Source organism: Primulina huaijiensis, chromosome 3 (assembly GCF_012295235.1).
Source record: "Primulina huaijiensis isolate GDHJ02 chromosome 3, ASM1229523v2, whole genome shotgun sequence".
In the NCBI taxonomy this organism is placed as follows: Eukaryota; Viridiplantae; Streptophyta; class Magnoliopsida; order Lamiales; family Gesneriaceae; genus Primulina; species Primulina huaijiensis.
In genome coordinates this window covers 29,376,752-29,389,580 of record NC_133308.1, presented here as the reverse complement: position 1 = coordinate 29,389,580, position 12,829 = coordinate 29,376,752, and the positions used below count along the sequence as shown (strand labels likewise).

The 12,829-nt window shown below is 36.8% G+C and overlaps 2 protein-coding genes across 3 annotated transcripts; both read left to right on the top strand.

The window, feature by feature from the left end:
- Positions 1–91: 91 nt before the first annotated feature.
- On the top strand, positions 92–2,368 carry LOC140974510 (F-box/kelch-repeat protein At3g27150). The gene has a single exon (XM_073437999.1). It carries the CDS (start codon positions 1,213–1,215, stop codon positions 2,359–2,361), a length of 1,149 nt encoding a protein of 382 aa, XP_073294100.1. The 5' UTR covers positions 92–1,212; the 3' UTR covers positions 2,362–2,368.
- Positions 2,369–2,973: 605 nt separating this feature from the next.
- Positions 2,974–9,669, top strand: LOC140974509 (ATPase family AAA domain-containing protein FIGL1). 2 transcript variants are annotated; one of them, XM_073437998.1, is made up of 13 exons: positions 2,974–3,341; positions 3,829–3,967; positions 5,731–6,096; positions 6,631–6,866; positions 7,044–7,171; positions 7,264–7,382; positions 7,455–7,547; positions 7,912–8,013; positions 8,401–8,503; positions 8,689–8,772; positions 8,840–8,935; positions 9,045–9,119; positions 9,267–9,669. In XM_073437998.1, the coding sequence occupies exons 1-13, from the start codon at positions 3,034–3,036 to the stop codon at positions 9,314–9,316; spliced, it is 1,899 nt and encodes a 632-aa protein (XP_073294099.1). In that variant the 5' UTR covers positions 2,974–3,033; the 3' UTR covers positions 9,317–9,669. The 2 variants fall into 2 exon arrangements, with proteins under 2 accessions (XP_073294099.1, XP_073294098.1); XM_073437997.1 differs by having other exon boundaries at positions 2,976–3,341; positions 9,045–9,172; positions 9,267–9,667.
- The last annotated feature ends 3,160 nt before the right edge of the window (positions 9,670–12,829 follow it).

Here is a 12,829-nt window from a genome sequence, read left to right as displayed (position 1 = left end):
AAAAAAAAAAAAAAAGGAGCTTCAGATGTATTCTGCCCACTGTTATACATATATATATATATAATATATATAATATACACTGCCCACTGTCCAATTGAAAATTCCATGATTAATGCTTGAAAAGAATATTCAATCATACAGCAGCAAACACCAGCAAGTCAGCTGCTGTACAGCCCGCTTTTCCCTCCCCAATCTTTTTCCCTCTCACAGAAATGGCCTTTTTGAACACAAGGAAATATAATATGGAGAAAAACCCCACCTGCTTTCCGAAATCGACGATGAAATCGTTGGTTTTGCTGTTTTTTAATAATTTTCCCAAGTTTTTTAATCGTCTCAGCAAATGGAAGGGTCCCATTCTCTCAAGAATCCAGTCCCGGTTCTTGGATTACTTGAGCCTCTCCTCGCCTCAATGCCCGCCCGCACCCCCACCCCCACCCCCTTCTTCTTTTTGCATATATATATATATATATAGCTCCTTGTAGGGTTTAGCAAAGTCATTGTGTGCTACGGTTTCTTGAGGGTTGAATGTGTGAGTTCTTGGTTTTTTATGCCTCGGCTTTGAGTGTGCTGGTACGTTTATTTCAAAGTGTTTCTGTTTGTATTGCTAGCTCTTGTATGCAAATAATTAGTGGCGCATAAATGTTCATGTCGTTTGTTTCAGTAATATGCTTCCAAGTATGTTCAGATTTTGGTATTTTGTTTGTATGGTTTGAATATTATTGCGTGGATTTTTTCATGGGTTTTAGGTTTGGGAGTATCTGATGATGCTTTTGTGATTCAAGCGTGTTTGGTTAAATAAAGCTCGTTTTGTAACGTGACCCACTCCTGGCATATAATTGATTCCATAAATCAGTTGATATGAAATTTGCGTGAGAACTTTGATCTTGAGAACAAATGTTTTCCACCATCCATTTAGCAAAATCTATTTCTTATTTTAATTGAAAAAACGAACCATCGTAATGAAAAAAGTTCCATCTTCCATATTTTTTTCTTCTGCTTCAAAGGATCATGCGTGTTGAAAACTTGGACATGGTTTGGTGGTGTTGTATTTGATAATAATTTCTTATATTCTACAAATGTCTGAAGGAAACAATATAGCTAAAGAAGAAGAGAGATTTAGAAGAACCTGCTGATTCTCTGCTCCAACTTCATGGGTCAGATTTGAATCTTAAGAAAATTGATTGGATTGATACTTCTTACCCCAAAAGTAACATGATGCCCGAAGATGAGGAGTGGTCAGATCAGAGAGGATTTAATCCATCTGGGGATGATAATATGGTCGATTTGTCCGATGGACCTCAGGATGCAGATTATTCACGCATGTCTCTTAGCTACGAGTTAGAGAATCTTATTTTCGCCAGGTTCCCAAGATCAGAATATTGGAAATTATGCTTCGTGAATAAGAGATGCTTGAATCTTTTAAGAAGCGGTGAGCTTTACAAGATCAGGAACGAGATTGGGTTCAAAGAGCCTTCTGTTTTCATGTTCACTAGTGGGGAGAGAAGTTGGTGGGCATTTGATCGTGAATTCAAGTCCCGTAGGCGGCTCCCGGTTCTGCCATCCGACCCTTGTTTTGCTTCTGGAGATAAGGAATCGCTCTGTGCTGGAACTCATCTGCTTGTTTCTGGCAGAGAGATAGATGGCCTAGTTATTTGGAGGTACGAATTGGCTAAGAACATTTGGTACAAGGGTCCATCAATGATATGCCCACGATGCTTGTTCGCTTCTGCTACATGCGGTAGCCGTGCTTATGTTGCTGGTGGGATGGGAACAGCATTGAGAAGCGAAGTCTATGACACGGCTGAGAAATATAATCCCGACAGTGGTTCGTGGGAACCTCTCCCGAAAATGAAGAAGAAGAGGAAGTTTTGCTCCGGTTGCTACATGGACAATAGGTTTTATGTGATTGGAGGGAGAAACGACGATGGGGAACTAACATGTGGTGAATTCTTTGACGAAACTAGAAACAGATGGGAGCTTTTACCAGAAATGTTAAAAGATTTTCCTACACAGTCATCACATTCACCACCACTTCTTGCTGTTGTAAAGAATGAGCTCTACTCACTGGAAGCTTCTTCCAACCAGGTGAAGTTGTACTTGAAGCATACAAACACATGGAAACAGTTGGGGACGGTTCCAGTGAGAGCTGATTACAACAGAGGGTGGGGAATCGCGTTCAAGTCTTTGGGCAATGAGCTACTTGTAATAGGATCGTCATCTGTTTCTCCTGCTGGTAATCACATGGCTATTTATACTTGTATCCCGGATTCTGATTCGGATGAGTTGCGGTGGAAACCTCTGGACTGTGGAAGCAATGGGCTTAGCCACTTCATCTTAAACTGTTCTGTTATGGTAGCCTGAAGAGGGGGATACTAAGAGTGTATTGACAGTATGTTCTGGGAATCTTAACGCTAAGTATGTATGTATCTTACTACTTTTTCTTCTGATGTATATTGTAATTTGTACTTTATTGTTTTTTGGGCAGTTTATGGTTCAATGGAATTTGGGATAAAAAGATTATTCATTCATTGTTACCATGTAATAGTAAGTTTCTGTCTGCAATAATTTAAATCAACTGAATAAAAACTAGTTCCTGACAATTTTGAAACCAAAATAGGAATGGCAGATTTGGTATAACCATTTGTTTCTTGAAAGAAAGAGAGAATCTATAATTTAATAGAGACAAAATTATATCAATATTACATTTTTGTTTTTATTTTTTTTAATTTCAACCAACACTTTTTTTTAAAATTTCAATAATTCAAAATTGCACTTTACTCCTTCGATAATTTGTCAAATTTCATTTTAATTCTTCGATAATTATAAAAAAGATTGTACGAACATGCGACACGCGACGCACGAAGTTTCGCGTGTGCAGATTGACTAATATATTATATATATATATATATAAATCAAAATTGGGCCTTACCTTAATAATAATAGTGGGCCGAGCCCGTTTGAGCTGAAAGATGGCCTGAGAGTATACCAAAGTGCTGTCTTTTTAACTCTATTTGCTCGAAACGGTGGTTGAAAATGGCGGGAAAGGAGCTTCCTGTTGAAATCGCGAAACCGAAGGTGAAATCCGATGGCGATTCGACGACTTGCTGGAGAAAAGAAGTAGATGAAAACCTCAAGCGGCTCCAATCGCTGCTATTCGGCGCCGATGCGGCTTTCGAGAAGGGTGATTTCTGGTCCGCGCAAGTGCTAGCTCTCGGGCTTATCGGATTCCTTGATTCTCGTACACATTCCCCTGTAGACGAGGCCTTCATTCGCCCCATTCTCCGTGAAGCCGCTTCTAAACTTGGATTAGCTCGGCGATCCCTCATCCCTGATTCTGATCGGTACAAAAAATGCTTGCCAAATTAACGTAATTTTTAGGAATTGTAAGCTTGTTTAAAGAATTTTGAAGTCCTATTGTTATTTTGGATTTAAATTTGATTAGTGAGTGTGTTTTCCTGGATATCTATTGAGCTGTAAATGGATTTCCATTTATTTGAATTTTGATCGTTCAATTTCTTTTGCAGTTTCGTTAATCGATTTTTCTGGTTTTGCATTTTACAATGCTAATTTGGGTAATAAACGACTATAAAATATTTCGATCTGAAGGAAAACACGAAGTGAATGCTTGGAAAGATTTAGTAGTATGTACTTTTCCACTTGCTAATAGCACTTCGTTGTCCTCTCTGGCAATATTCATTTGTGCTGCGATGTTTATTCATTATCTACAGGCATTAAAACATTCTTTCTTAGTCGTGCCTGTTTGGCTTCGATTTATAATCTTTGTTCCATACTGATAAATGATGTTGATATGCATCTTGCATACATCAGTCAAGCATTTGTACAGGCTGGAAAAAGTCCAGACCACATATTCAAAAAGAGTTGTGATATTGACATAGAGAAAGTCAAGCAGTCCAAGTATTTTCGTGCTCTTTTACAGCAGTCATGTCAAAGTCCTACAGAAGGATTGGTATGTTTTACTAATCATATATACCTTCCTCCTGTACCTATCTTATTATTGTCGGAGTTCCCCTAGAACCAGAACTAAAACATAGCAGAATAAAAAAATTTCGATTCAATGATCAGTTTGTTTCGACTCATACAAATTATCCATACGTAGAAATATATACTAGTAGAAATATAACTCGAGAGGTCTATCGTGGATGGTTCAGAGGGCTTGTCTTAATGTGGCCACAATGATAGACTTTGATGCTACACAAGATCTGCCAAAATAAAGTTCACCACCCAAAACAATCTACCACAAACCTATGGCATTAGATAAACATTTGAGGTATAAGACAAGATATTTGGCATCAACTCAAAAACAAGGTCAAACCGATGTATAGTATTTGTAAGTACCGCTTAAAGAATTTAGAATGAGGGACATTCTGTGAATTCATTCTATAGGGATCTATTTGAGTGTGTGAATGTCCGTATATTTGTCCGATGAAATGCATCAATGACGCACCATGAAATATGAATATTGGTCCATAGTTATTTAGGGTGCAAGGCGCACTAAAACGCTAGAGTACCTAGGAGCCTGAGGTGCAAAGCGAAAAGTATGCTTTATCGAATTAAAGCGCATTTGGCGTAGCTTTTAAAATTCAATATACATAAAGTGATTATACTATAAATCTATAATATTACATAAATTAAATATTTTCCACAAAGATAATAACCGTTATAAATAAAAATTCATTTATAGATAATTTAGCATAAATCATAACCATAAAAAAATTTAATCATCTAAAATTCATTAGTAAGTCATCAATTCATAATATATTGAGAAAAAACTTCAAATATCTAAATCATCAAATTCTTCTTCATCTTCCTCGACTATATCATCATCTTTCAAAACCGTGGTGAATCATGAGTGCAGAAGAAATTAAAATAAAAGTTTGAATAGAAGATTACAACATTATCTAAATTATAAAATTCTTCTTCATCTTCCTCGACTGTATCATCATCATCATCATAGGAGGAGATAGACAATAAAAGTTTGCACAAAAGACTTCTGAACTTTCTGATAAAAAAGTCTTGCATAAATGAGCGACAATAAGGTTTTGTATCATTAAATAGTCATGATCTTTGCTAATTGGGTTTCAAAATTGGTTGAGTTTGAGTTAATTTTTATTTAACTACAAGATATTGGCCCACTTCTTTAAAGCCCGCGCTTCTGCTCATCTCGGATGCCTCGTGTCTAGGCAGAGGCGCACGCTTTAAGGGCCCTTGTTTCAAGTGCTGCACCTGGGTAATAACCCAGGCGCAACGGGTGTCTTGGCTTGCTTGTCGCCTAGGCGCACGTTTTTAATCACCATGTACTGGTCTTTAGCGTGCTAGTCAATACACTTATTATTAGACGGCTTATCAACCGTGAATATATTTATAGATAATAATATCCAAGGAAAGCGTTTCATAATTGTCAACCCATTCTGCAACAACGTTTCACATGGGCTACAATTATCTTAAGGTGTTTATCTATGCAAAAGAATGAACATACAAATAAACTTGCCAAAACAAAATGATCAATTACTGAATAAAAAATGTTTTACAAAATAGCATTATAAATCACCCAATCATAAGTTTGCTTGATGAACATCTAGTCTAACAATTATTTCCCAACTTGAACTCCAACTTGTGTTGAGCCATTTTCTTTTAATTCGCTTCTGCTTGAGCAAATGTTTTGTGGTGTTGCTATTATCTATAACTCATGAAGTTTACCATCTTTTCCAGCGAAATCCATTTGACAACCAAGAAAATTTAAAGACCTCGAAGACTTTTGTGCAGACAAAACTGACATCCTTGTATGGGAATGCCTACAAAGAAAATCATGGAAATTTAATTAAAGGTGACAGGTCTGAGGATTGTGTTATCATCCGAAAAAGTTATCAAAGTCAGAGCTCCCCCAAAAATTATTTGGCGCCTAACTTTGCTAAAGAGGGAGAGGATGAAAGAGCTCGTGGATTTAGTTTTGGAACTAAAAGGTTACACAAGCAACCCATCAGTCCTATAACTGAAAATTTAAAATCTCCATCATGCAGTGAAGAAGCTGAGGCTGATGGCTCTAGCAATGGGTTTGTTACTGCTAGAGCAAAACTTGTAAGTATTTTGTTTACGAAAAAAATCTCGCAATCTTTACTTCGGAGTTTGCTCTTTTGTAATTAATGTGAATTTGACACCTTAAATAATATGCTGTCTTTGGTTTACTAATACAGGCTCTACATTTTGAAAAGGTGATTACAATTCATGTTATTCCAAATTTCTTGTTGATTTTCGCAGCCATTATACACTGGATTTACCTGCAATACCAGTGCCAAGAATGTTGGGAAAAGAACTGTGTTATAGCACCAGAATTTTCTGGAAACCTTTTGTATTGACTTTGAGAAACATAGGACTTAAAGGATGAAATATGATCTTTACAAGGAAAAGCAGAAAGAAATTTCTTCAATGACTTCACCTCATCTTGCATCAACATCATTTTGTTTTTATAATGGAGACATTTATTTCTTGTAATGCTCAATGTTTTCAGTCAAATTAGAAGCATCACAAATTAATCTTAAATTATTTAAACTAGGAAAGCCTTGATCTGAGATTTATTATAAATCAATGTGATGGGTCTGCATCATACCCCAGGAAATGGATGCTAAGCAAAAGCGATGCTTAAATGATTCGCCAAGTGCTCCTGTATCACCGCAAATTGATGCTGGAAGTTACAAGAGTAATGGAATCAGATGTTATGGTATTTCTCGTCGTGGAATCAGGAGTAATTTTATTCCTCCTGTCAAATCCAATGGAAATAGTATAGGCAATGTGACTTCTCGCGCTGCTGGGAGGGGTGAAGATGCAATAGATGACTCAAGAAAAAGATGGTATAATTCATCTGACTCAATAACCTCTTTTGCCTTTCTAGATGTCAAAGCTCGCTATATCTATTTATTTGGGAATACTTAGCGTGCTTGCCCTTCCCCTCTCCAGCAGTGGTGAAAACAGGAAGAATAACGTTCTGTACTCCACGAGCAATGTTTTATACTTCCATGTTTTTGTAGTTTGGAATTACTCTGTGGCTCTGATGGCGAGCTTCCTGAAAAGTTGAGAAATTTAGAACCACGGCTTATCGAGCACGTGAGCAATGAAATAATGGACAGGGATCCCAATGTTCGCTGGAATGATATTGGTATGCAAATACAGGCTTCTGACTTCTTCAAATGTCGAGTGTATTCTTTTGCTGATCTGGATCTTTTTTCCTTGATTTTTCTCATACTGTAGCTGGATTGGATCATGCGAAAAAATGTGTCACCGAGATGGTTATATGGCCTTTGCTGCGCCCTGACATTTTTAAGGGCTGCCGTTCTCCAGGCCGCGGTCTTCTTCTATTTGGACCTCCTGTAAGTAAATGTAATCAATTTAAGAGATAAATCAACAGACTCACTCCTTATCTCTGTTTGTTATTGCTGAAGGGAACTGGTAAAACTATGATAGGAAAAGCCATAGCTGGAGAGGCTAGAGCAACGTTTTTTTACATATCAGCCAGTTCGTTGACTAGCAAATGGGTATGTATCTCTGCCAAAAAACCTAAATTATGATCTGATGCAAGAAAAATTATCGTACATGAAAGTCTGGATATTTATTTTTGGTCTTAATCAAAGCCATAAGCATCAACTGTTCCTATATTGTAAAAGAATCTCCTAATATTCATTCCAGTGAACTGATATACAGCTATTACCACACTTTCCAATATACAACCAGATCAATCAAGACTAAGCGCAAGATAGGAATCCTTTTCCATTTATTCTACTTGCTGCAGAGACACATAGCTGAGACCAATATGAAAATCTAGTTGTTATTGCTTTTATGAACATGTTCATGTGTGAAGTTGACGAAGTCAATTGACCAATTTTCCATCATCAATTGCAGATAGGCGAGGGAGAAAAGCTTGTAAGGGCACTTTTTGGTGTTGCTAGCTGTCGTCAGCCTGCCGTAATATTTGTGGATGAAATAGACTCTCTTCTATCTCAGGTGAAATGTTGATTATTTTATCAACATAATCTTCTTTTGATCAAGTGCACACCATGTCCCAAGATTCTGAATCACTTTGCTCTGGTCATTGTTTGCTTTCTCAAGTTCTTGTTCTACAGAATGAAAATGCTAGTTATTTGAAAATCACGGTGGCGATTTACTTCGAGTGTAGTCTTATTAAATGTTATCTAGGTGTTCCTAGGCCAGTAGGAGGCATCTAATGTATGAATCATTGAAAAATAATAAATAACCGTCTCCATCTACCATAGAAGGAGACTTCTTATCATTATTATGTTGTAGTGCTTGTCTTCTGCTTATTCTTTTGCAATCATGCCATTGTCGCTTGCAAATTAAGAAATAATTATAGCATCCATGTGTTTGTTGCAGCGCAAGTCAGAAGGCGAACATGAATCCAGTAGGCGTCTGAAGACACAATTCTTGATTGAAATGGAAGGCTTTGACAGCGGGAACGAGCAAATACTTTTAATAGGTGATCCGGAACAAATTATCTGCAAGGCTATTGGAATATGTTCAAGGCAGAAGCAATCTTAGTTGCTGAATCATAATATCACCGAAATTCTTCAGATCCCTCTCATAAAATCAACAAATCCCTGATAATCTTAGAAGCAATCTTAGTTGTTGTTTGATAATTTTTTTTTTTTTAAACCAAAACAGGTGCAACTAATAGACCTCAAGAACTTGATGAAGCTGCAAGGAGGCGCCTCATGAAGAGACTCTATATTCCACTTCCCACCACAGGTCCGAATTAGAACCATCCACAGAATGTTCTTCTAGCTACATCTTATATTATTTGTCTGATACGCAGAAGCAAGGGCTTGGATCATAAAAAACCTGTTGGAGAATGATAAATTGTTTAATCTGTCGAAGGAGGAAATTGATACTATCTGTAAATTAACGGAAGGTATCTTCTTTACGGAATTGATTGCTAAACAATTAGCACCCCTAGACCGTACAAAAGCTGTTGTTTCTTGCCTTAATCCCTTCATAAGCTTTATCATTTTTTTTATTAGGGTACTCGGGATCAGACATGAAGAATTTGGTGAAAGATGCCTCCATGGGTCCTCTTAGAGAGGCTCTCAAACAGGGTATTGAAATTACGAATCTTAAAAAGGAGGACATGAGACCAGTAAATCTCCTGGTATTCCTCAATGTGATAGAATTCGGATTTGTCATTCTAAGTGGTTAATCTACTTTATCAAACACTTGGTTAATCCAAATTTTAACTTGTCCAGGACTTCGAGAAAGCATTACAAGAAGTGAGGCCTTCAGTCTCATTGAATGAACTCGATACGTATGAGAAGTGGAATGAGCAATTTGGTAGCTTATCCTTGTAAAAGCCTCATGGACAGGAAGGCTAAAAAATTCAGTGATACTTGTAAGCTCAGAAATATCATGCTTAATTTCTTCGTCATTTAACCAGTTTTATGTTATCTGTAGCTTAGAGAAGAGTGAAAAGTTTTATTTTTACTGTGTAACTTTAGCTGGGTTGAGTTTAAAATTTCACAGTAGAGTAGCAAACTAAATCGGTGTTGCTTCCTCTTAAACATCTTGAACTTCGAGTGTTTTGGCCTCTTAGCAGGCTTAGGAAGATTAGAACTATGATGTCTTTATATATATATACATGTGAACTTGAAATCTTTATCGAAGAGGGAAACGAATGCCAAGTACTGTTTAGTCTCACGAGATATATATATATATAACAGCCCCTGGCGTACGTATAACAAACAGCATGAGAAAGACCTTGATTCCAAATAATCTAGTCAATCTCTGTGGTCCACGTTATATATGTATATAACATGGACCAAGAAGTGAATAATAAAGTAGGAAATAGTGCAAAACTGGTTGAATTATCAGTTTCAATAATTAAACATGCATGTAAGTTATTTGAATCAAGGTGTGTCACATGCGCGAGGGAGCTCTGTCACTTAATGAAAGAGTTGACACTCTCTTGAAGCTAAAGACAGAAATCACATTTTTTTGGTTATTGTATGATTTGAATATGATGATTATTTTAAACTTTGATATCACATTAACGGAGTATGAGCATCCCTTGTTATATATGTTTATATAATGTTTTATTGAATATTGTTGTTAGTGTAAATAAAATCAATAATGTTTTATTGCTTTTTCTTGCTTACATTACGAAACACTCCTCCGTTGGAAGACATAAACCTGACCATTTGTGGAGCCTAATTAACACTCAGTGTAGGAATTAAAGAAAAAGATTGAAAAAAAATTAACCAAATTAATTCGAATTCCTTTTCGTTCGCATGTCCGAATTACCAACAATAATTGGCACACCTCACAAAATAATGCGATGCACTTCAATTTTGGAAAAAGAACGATCTTATATGGTACGTAGACTGTAATTTTTAATCAAAAAATGAATACGTTTTCAGATTTTATTGCAAGTTGCTAAATCATCTACTGCATACATGCATCCCGTATATACAACAAAAGATGGACTTCGTTTGGCCAGTCGCACGGCACCACATGCTTCCATTGATTATTTAATTGACAAGATAATCACAGCATTAATTTTCACGACTCCACTCGATCTATTTCCTCAGGGGCCCGTGCAGGGATACCGGACACATAGCCCAAACGCAGCTCGATGCCAACTAGCTAATTAAAATTCAAACCAGAACAAGCAAATTGCTCGGAACTTTAAAGTTCTTCGTCCATATGTACTGTACGTTATTGTCTTCTGCAGACAAAAACGTTAAATCCTCCGGCCTCGCTGGTTTGATTCTGAACCGCTCAAGTATTGAAGCGACAACATGTTTCATTTGAATGAATGCCATTTCCCTGCCGGGGGCCTGCCTGAAAGACCGGATATTTGTAAGGACTGATATTCTTCAGCGCCTTAACTCTTAACTTCTTCCATTTCAGAAATCCAACTTTCCGGCGTAAAGTCGAGCCTATCCTCCCCCCACAGATTCTCCGTCCTCCCCATACCGTAGGGGAAATGGGTCACTCTATCTCCAGTCAGGATTTGAGTGCCATCCGGCAACAGATCATTAGCGCTTGCATGCTTGGAGAGTCCCATGCAACTGGCGGGAAAAGCCCCGGTTTTTTCAGGGATTCATATTTCGATAATTCTTCATCTTGGTTAACAAATTCTACCTCCCTAACCAGATCTTTTTCTGCGTCAGGATGGCCTGAGAGTAAGTCCCTATCCGACACCATTTTTGACAAAAGATCGTTCCCTGATGAATTCACCGTCTTATGATCATGAATCACATTTGCAATAAATGAATGTATTCTAAGTACCGACGGCTTCTTTAAGTCTTTTCTCCGATCCAATAGCAAATAACCTCTCAACCTTCCACGAAGCTGACGATGGAGCTGCACCTCTTCTTGCACACACCTCCGAAGCAACATTAAATAAATTTCTCATTAAGAAATATATATTATATTGTTAAAGTTTAAAATTTTGTTTTGACACTCGAAACGGTCATTTGGCGTTGTATGTTTAAAACATTCATAGGGTGTATATATGAATTGTATACCTGTGCGTATATTACACTTGGACTCCAAACTATTATGGGTTTAAAGCGGAGATAGTCCTTCTTGTAAATCACTACGAACGAAACTCGCATTTGATCGTCTAATTAGGTCCGCGATCGGAAACTATTTTCCTCGTTTGGATTGCACTAGAAATAGCAAGCGATTTATGCGTTGAATCTATAGCCTCCGAATTTCCAAAATCTGGAGACGGTGCAGCGGCGGTGGAAGAAAACCTAACGGCCGAAATTTTTTCCCAAATTTTTTAGGTTTGGCTGAGAGCTTTTGTGGAGAGGATGGAGTGCTTTGTTGTGTATTTAGTGTGCAATAGTTTCGGTTCGTTTTATGACCTCTCATGGCGTATATATAGAGCGCAACTCGTGATTCCACTAGTCCTTCTCTTACAAGGACTCATAGTTCTTGTCCCACTAGAATTTTATATTTCATTAGATTAAAATTCTCATATTATTAATATACATAATGTATTTATCAACTTTTCATAATACATGATATATTATATTTACACATGCATAAATATATTAATTAAGTAACCATTATTTAATTTATGTGATTAACTCATTAATTGATTTAATTCTAGACTCCTCTAGAACATTTATGAGAATTTGTAAATATTAGTAATCACAACTACTAGCACAATCATTTAATCAGTAAATTCTCAATTCACTAAATAAATTATTATGAACTTATTATAAATCTAATCGAGGATTTGAGAGCGCCAATTTATCAAGGATACAAGTTTTGTTCATATAAGGAAAAACGAAAATTTCAAATATCAAAATTTCCATTTACTATATTGGACATCTATCAGTTTAGTGAACTCCTTCACTAAGATATACAGTTCCAGTCTTTTTCTTTAATTAGCAATTAAAATAACTTTCATTTATTCAATCCTATGGAATCGGCTTATAAACTCTTTTATAAGCTTCATGTTTGATCTCCATCAAATTAAAAGTCGCAAATTCAACTCCTTGAATTTTGACTTTCTCAACGGGAACACAAATTTCGATACTTGTGTGACCATCAATGGTTCAGATATACAGCTAGCCGTGAGTTCACATATCCATTTGATTCAGAATAACATTTATTCTTATTCGAACTTACTCTAATTAGCCTCATTCTTTTCATCAACTCCTTGATCAAGAACGTCATAACTCATTTTTGATTGCACCCATTAGATAATAGTAATAGAGTCTAGTAGCATCGCCTCATGATCCCTAGGTATCACTGATAGTGCCTGCAAGAACCTTAAGTCATGGTTAGTGTGCAA